Raw genomic sequence first — 6,949 nt, 5'->3', positions numbered from 1 at the left:
GTTGGTCTCATACGTATTCAGCTGACCGAATTTGGAGGCCTGAGCCACACGAGCATGCCTGAGCCAGGTGCTTTCTTAGGACATCAACCAAACAACCGTCAGGCAAGCGTCCGGCCAGGCAGCAGAGCATCGGTAGGTCTCTTAGGATTATTTTCCGCAACACGTAACTGAAATTCGAAAATTGTATATATACAGCAGTGTAAAATTTCCGTATGTCACTGTGCGTGCTTTACGTAGTTGTAGGGTAGCCTTGAATTAATTATGAGACGGACAATCCACGCGCATGCTAAGCTGGCTATATATAGTTGTCCGAACGGCCTGCCGGTTTGAACAAGTGAAAACTCATGGAAGAAGCTAAGCTAGCGGCAAGGGGCCGGGAGGTTTGACTGATCGAGCGCTTCTGCTTTGACCAGCTTATCTATATCTTCGCTAATTCTTCGAATGTACTCCTAGTACACCGGCCTAGTATAAGCAGGTGCCCATTATATATTAGATTCAGCAAACACTTGGAGCAGCGAAAGGGAAGATAGTACCGCTATCATAAATGTGCACCACTGTATCGGCGTCTAGTACGTACGCATATACACAACGAGATGACGGTGCCCACGTTGATGCGCACATGGACGCTTTCGTATAGTATGCTCTTGCATGATTGCATGCATCGATCCTAGCTATAAAACACGCACGTTATATATCACGTTTTTAATCAAGTTTTTAATTCTCAGGTCCTTATATAATCCAGGCGCTGAAGAACTAATTGTAGGTGAGTAATATTCCGTCTCTGAGAGCAAGAGTTACTGTAATTCCTTTTCATCCTAGCACTGCAGGTGACTTTGGCTGGCTGACACGTGGGCCAGCATGCTGTGGGACCCATATGTCAGCCACCCAAAGTCACCTGCAGTAACTTCAATGAATTCTCTTGCCCCGCACACCCGTACGTGTAGAGTTTTCATAAAAAGAAACTGCTGCAATCGTGGTGTTACCATTTTTGAAGCTAAGCTAATCCGGGCCGGGTCACAAACTAAGTTTAGCTCAAGTGGTTGGTTTCTTGGGGTGGAACTTGCCCACACAGGAAGCCTCATACTTGGTGTGGATACGAGACGCTTCTGTTGACTTCGTCAATCTCAATATGATCTGCTGACCCGTCTTTCGAAGATGCTTATAGGGGTAAGGTGTATGTGCTTGTGTTCATAGGATGGAGTGTGCGTGCGTGTTTGTGATCGAAGGCGTTTGTACAGTGTTTCCTAAAAAAATAAATCCTGCACGCGTCGAAAATCACTAATTATGATGCAAGCAGCAAGCTGTCATCGCAGAAAAAAAAAGGTTTTACCTTTTTTCAGCCTGAGTATAAGACGAGATGGGCCTGCGTCACAGAATAGGCCTCGTCCGGATCCGTATAAAGCTTCAGCCTGTAAGACCACGCGCAGCCAAGCCCAGTTCCGCAAACCTACGGCCCTTTAGATTCCAAAATGAATCCTTTTTTACATTTCTCTTCCAAAAAAATCTTATACTCTACTAATACTAGCATTGTTTACACTCGAAAATCAGTTGCAAAAATACGATAAAATCGGAAGCGTTTCATTTTTTCTTTTATACGATATAAACCAGCCATATTGCTCCCGTACAATGAGTGATAACCCAAAACAAACCACTTTGGTTTCGCCAACACGTGACGGGGCTGTTTTTTCTCTTTTCTTTTACAGTACGTGACGGGACTGGTTAATGATGGCACAGCGAGTTTGCTTTCGAGCCTGACCCGAGTCACTGTTTCTAGCGACCGAGTGGTCGGTCGGACCAGCTGTTGACTCGGGTCGGTCGGGGGCATCTTCTGGCTGGCGCCGGGGAATATCCAGACCCACCTTCCGAGCATCGGCCTGAAGCATCCCGGATATGCGCATGCCATGGGATTTGGGTTTCCGAAAATACCCTTGGAAAGAAAAAGATGTTGTAGCGAATATTGTTGTTTTCATTTTGTTTTTCTATACACGGATGAATATTGGTTTCGAACTCGTCTGGTGAATTGTATAAGATACCCTTTGTTAGTCTCAAGCTTCGCTCGTAAAATCATTGGAAAGTTAACCAAAAGGCTTGTCTGGAAGACAAATCATTTGTCGATAAAATCCTGATATCTGATTAAAATTTATTTCGACGATACCGTTCTTTCGAATAGATGAAAAATACGTGTGAGAATGTTTTCCGAAAAACATAACGGATCATGTAGGTTGGTTTTGGTTTTATTTCCTACGGAAGCAACAAGAGAGCTATTTTGTTTCTTGAAAAACAAATGGATGCTTCACCGTCCCGTCTTTTTGTGCATGATCGTCACTACTCATTACCTTGACATATCCTCAGATAAAATGAGTCAAACCTTGGTCCGGTGGGATTTCCAATATCACCGTCACAAAAACAGAAATGAAAAAGTTTTAAAAAAAATGTAAAACTGGGAAAAACATATAAGCGGGTCATGTAAAAATAGACCTTATTACATGTAAAATATGTAAAAAAAAAACATATCTGACAGGGGCAAATGCGTCCATCCCTCCCAAAAATCCCCCTCCCCCAGTTTCAATTTCTAGCCGCCTTCATCGCGTCCTCTCCCGCGCGCGCACGGAATGGGGGCGAAGGCGGCGGCATTGTCGGCGGCGGGGTCGGCGACGCTGCTCTACGTCGTGCTCTCCGGGCGGCTGTCCTCCGAAGGCCCGGAGGACTCGCCTTGGCGGCGGCGACCGCGGCGGGAGGCCGAGGGAAGCGAGGAGACGAGGTGGCCGGAGAGGGCGCCGGCGAGCTGGAGGGAGGCGGCGGCCGTGGCGGCGAGGACGGTGGGGTTCGCGTACGGGGAGACGCTGGGGAAGTGGCCGCTCGGGGACATCGCCTTCGGGATCCGTCACTACATGCGCCTCCAGGTGATTTGATTTTGCACACCCAATTTGTCTCTGCTCTAGTGCTCTCGTGGAGATTTACAGGTACGTGGTAGCAGTGCCATTTTTGCTTGCTTATCTCTAGCCAGTAAAAAAATGTTTGATTTAGGAAACTGTGCTCATGATTTCTGGAATTAGACCGATGCATGATGCATCATTTTTTCGAATTAAGGGGCTCAGCTCCCGATTTCATTAATGAAACCGCAGTAGTATGTGTGACATAGAGGTCCAACAGAAAGCAAATGACAATAGCTGGGCATTATGAACCAATACTCCAGCATTTATGATGCATCATGGATTCATGCAAGTTAATTGCTTAGCTGACTGTTCCTTCCAATTTTGTTTTTACTTAGCTGACTGTAAAAGGAGTACTAGTATGGATTATTATGATGAGTAAGGGCTGCTTGAGTGATCTCTTAATTTTGTTTGCTCCTGATAGAACTACTGAAAAAAAAATCTATATATATGGAAAGTAGTATTATAGAAAGGAAAACATAATTTGTTGTCTGTGGGGGCATTGTACGGTTATTGCTACTCTAAATGCTTTGTTACTCAGTATGAAGACATCACAGTGTTAGCCAGTTAATTTGGTTCACATTATTTGGTGAAGATCCGTTGCTTCTTCTCTGATCATTTTCATTTTTCTTCAGGGTAATCTGCAGCATGAGTATGCAGGTAGCAATTCTGTTCCCTTGGAAGGTCCTGGAGTAAGACAAGAGATGATTGCACTTCTCAGATACCTGAGGCTCTGCATGTTCTTCTCAAAGAAGCCTTATGAAGTGTTCCTACGGTTCGGTGGATATGATCAGAGTGACATTCTCATAGAGAAGTCCAAGGCAAGGGTACATATACATGACCGTGGGCCGAATTGCCGATCATCTTAGAGCAGATTGAGAACTGGAAACATCTTAAAGTAAATCCTGTGCTTCTGCTATGCAGCTTATGAGGCCTGCCTTCACGATTGTCCGTGACGAAAGTACCAGATGCTTCCTCCTTTTCATCCGGGGGGCCATCAGTGTCAAGGATCGCCTGACGGCGGCGACAGCTGCAGAGGTTCCCTTCCATCATGCAGTATTCCAGGAAGGCCGTGGATCCCGTGTTGTGTTTGGGCATGCACATTGTGGAATGGTTGCGGCAGCTCGCTGGATTGCGGACCAGGCCATTCCCTGCCTCAGCAGAGCAGTCGAGCAATTCCCAGACTACAGAATTAAGGTAGTTAACCAATCTTTTTCTGAACCTCTGCAGGTGTGTGTTCTGTTTTCTGCAATAAGTGACTAAGAGGGACAAAGTAGTACTCCCTCCGTCCCATATTAGGTGACTTTCTATTACACGTATCTACGCTTTTTAGGCATAGAAACATCCATATTTGGGCAAATTTGAGTCACTTAATATGGGACGGAGGGAGTAGTTTAGTACACCATACACAAAAATACATGGTATTGGTTTTGTCTTAAGACAAATGTGTATTTTGTAAATCTCATCCCTGCACTCTTAGTTTACAGTACATTATCATTTATTCTATTCTATGAAGAATAAAAAGGGAGCTGGTACCATGGTTGTTTTATCATCCCAGACCTTACTCTGGTAATTTCATTATTATGTCTTAAACGACAATCATCGGTTAGCTTTAACAGTAAAGTAGCATAGACGTGATACTGAAAAGTGTGACAGATCCCATAAGCAATCTGCTTAATAAACTCACGTTTCTGGACAGGCAAAAGGTTTTTGTCACTAACTCAAACCAATATCATTTTAGATCATTGGGCATTCAATGGGTGCTGGTATTGCAGCACTTTTAACATACATACTGCGTGAGAACAAGAAGTTATCATCATCTTCTTGTATTGCTTTTGGACCAGGTACTAAATTCGACTACAGTGTTAAATTTGACTTTTGTACACATAAATATCAAGAAAAAAAATCATGGCATGTTAGCTTATTAATAATATTAAACCCGACATGCTTGCACTGATTTAAAATCTCTACTCGCTGTAGTAGAAGGCAAAAACATGATATCTTTGTTATTCTTTGCCAGCATTCATTTTATTTTCGATTGAGGAAAACATTCATTTTATTTTTGTGCATGTAAACTAAAACTGCAATCAGCTACTGCACAAAGAGGAAACAAATATTAACTCTACAACCTGGTACCCAATCAGGCAATCAGTGTGTAAAAGGATCACTAGCCTGAAATGAAGCAACTGACATAAACAACAGTGTCACTGCCCCTTTTTTGTTCCAAGATATTACTTGGTCTGTTTTACATAATGTGCTGACATTTTGAACTGCTGACGTCCAGCTGCTTGCATGACCTGGGACTTGGCTGAGTCTGGCAAAGACTTTATCACCACCATTGTCAATGGAAACGACCTGGTGCCATCTTTGGGAAAGGTCTCAGCTACCAGCCTTCGCACAGAGGTACCCTCATGGTCATCTAGTTTCATTCATGAATCTTCAAAATAGGTCTGGCTTTGCATAGCTAATGTTCAGCGAACTGGTTATCTGGTTATCTCAGTATTTTCTTTTGTACTCCCTGAGAAACAACAATGTAACTTCTTATCTGAAGGGGAAAACTCTGTTTACTACGAACACATTTTATCTGCACGGAAGCATCAGATATTTGCATTTGTTATGAAAATTTTGCAGGTCATGGCATCATCCTGGGCACCTGATCTCCAGAAACAAATTCAGCAGAAAATAATCTTGGGTTTGCTAAACAACTCGGTGAATTTCATGCTGTCCCGCATCCCATTCATATCCAATTCAAGGCGTAAGGTTCCAGATGTCGATATGCTGCTATCTCACACTTCCGAGGTATAAAAAGAGGGTGTTTTTCTTCCAAACATCAGATTGACAACATGCAACAGGAGATTTTCATGCTTGTCCTGTTCCAAGTTGATTTCCCTTGCTGTTCCATTCCAGGCTGAAACAACAAAGCTTTCAGAAGATGCACTTGCTGCAGTACTGAAGAAACATTCTGCATTGTCCTACTGGCCATATGTTGCTGCAAACAGGCAAGCTGTTGAGCCTGTGGTGAACCCTACTCACAGCATTACAGGACTGATGTCCACCTATGTCAAAGGAACTGAGAAATGCACAGAGAAACAAGCTGCAGGAGAACAAGCCTCATGCTCTCCTGGAGAAGCTGACAAAGAGGTGGACAAACAAACAGACGGAGATGAACACATGGAGCAGCTCCTGGAAGCCCTGCGATCGTCATCGTCGTCGAGTGCCTCTGAGCTGCCTCCCCATTGCCAGCTATACCCTCCCGGAAGGATCATGCACATGGTTGCATTGCCAGCAACCGAAGAGGGAAACAAAATTGACCAAGGCAGGCGGAGTGATGGTGTCGCCCTCTATGACACCCCTCGTGGAATGTACGGTAAGATACGGCTCGCACGATCTATGGTAAGAGACCATTACATGCCGAGGTACGTCGAGACGATGGAGATGCTTGTCAGCAAGCTCACAGAGGATGACGCCCCTCTTGACGACACCAACAACCCGTTGGACTAACTTGAAAAGGACAATAGTTTGATAGTCAAACTTAGTTGTTGTACAGGCTATGATCAATAAACTCTTTGTTTCTAAAAAGAGTCCCACGAACAATGAAGAAGCATTGTGCAGATTTCAGAGTACTGGAATCCAGATTGCAGATTTAGTAGCTCAGATGATTGCAGATGTGTGAAGCTGTTCTTGGGCTGAGCACTGGACACTGGTACATGTTTCAAAATGGGTCCTGCCTGGTGTAGTGCATTGGAGGGATCCCAGGAGCACACCATATCTCTTGTTTGTTCTCTTTTGGTAAAATTTTAAAGGGATTTCTTGGGCTTTTGATCATAGGCCTAGGGGCATACTGAAATACACTAGTTTAAAAATGAGATTGCATTGCGGCCCCTCACGGGCCCACCAGAATCTAAAAAAGCATATATACCTATTCCTTAGGAACAGAGTTCCTTATTTCCATCTAACCTTTTATTGATCTAGAGAGTGCTTCAAAAAAGTAATTGCACTAAAATTTGACTGAATTT

At 43.9% G+C, this 6,949-nt stretch overlaps 1 protein-coding gene across 2 annotated transcripts; it reads left to right on the top strand.

Annotated features, from left to right (window-relative positions):
• The first annotated feature begins 2,590 nt into the window (after window positions 1-2,590).
• Window positions 2,591-6,587, top strand: LOC100845824 (sn1-specific diacylglycerol lipase alpha). 2 transcript variants are annotated; one of them, XM_024462934.1, is made up of 7 exons: window positions 2,591-2,903; window positions 3,569-3,754; window positions 3,858-4,130; window positions 4,675-4,777; window positions 5,218-5,336; window positions 5,565-5,732; window positions 5,841-6,587. In XM_024462934.1, exons 1-7 carry the CDS (start codon window positions 2,613-2,615, stop codon window positions 6,432-6,434), a joined length of 1,734 nt encoding a protein of 577 aa, XP_024318702.1. In that variant the 5' UTR covers window positions 2,591-2,612; the 3' UTR covers window positions 6,435-6,587. The 2 variants fall into 2 exon arrangements, with proteins under 2 accessions (XP_024318702.1, XP_003575733.1); XM_003575685.4 differs by having other exon boundaries at window positions 3,569-3,760.
• The last annotated feature ends 362 nt before the right edge of the window (window positions 6,588-6,949 follow it).

The sequence above is a fragment of the Brachypodium distachyon genome, chromosome 4 (genome assembly GCF_000005505.3).
Source record: "Brachypodium distachyon strain Bd21 chromosome 4, Brachypodium_distachyon_v3.0, whole genome shotgun sequence".
Lineage (NCBI taxonomy): Eukaryota > Viridiplantae > Streptophyta > Magnoliopsida > Poales > Poaceae > Brachypodium > Brachypodium distachyon.
This window is presented reverse-complemented; position numbering and strand designations above follow the sequence as displayed.

What these genes read in the sequence shown, in the direction of transcription:
- LOC100845824 (XM_003575685.4), top strand. Translation starts at nt 2,613, where the DNA reads ATGGGGGCGAAGGCGGCGGCATTGTCGGCGGCGGGGTCGGCGACGCTG. An exon ending in TCCCAGACTACAGAATTAAG is followed by an intron (nt 4,131 to 4,674) that starts GTAGTTAACCAA and finishes ATATCATTTTAG; the next exon opens with ATCATTGGGCATTCAATGGG. An exon ending in TTGTATTGCTTTTGGACCAG is followed by an intron (nt 4,778 to 5,217) that starts GTACTAAATTCG and finishes GCTGACGTCCAG; the next exon opens with CTGCTTGCATGACCTGGGAC.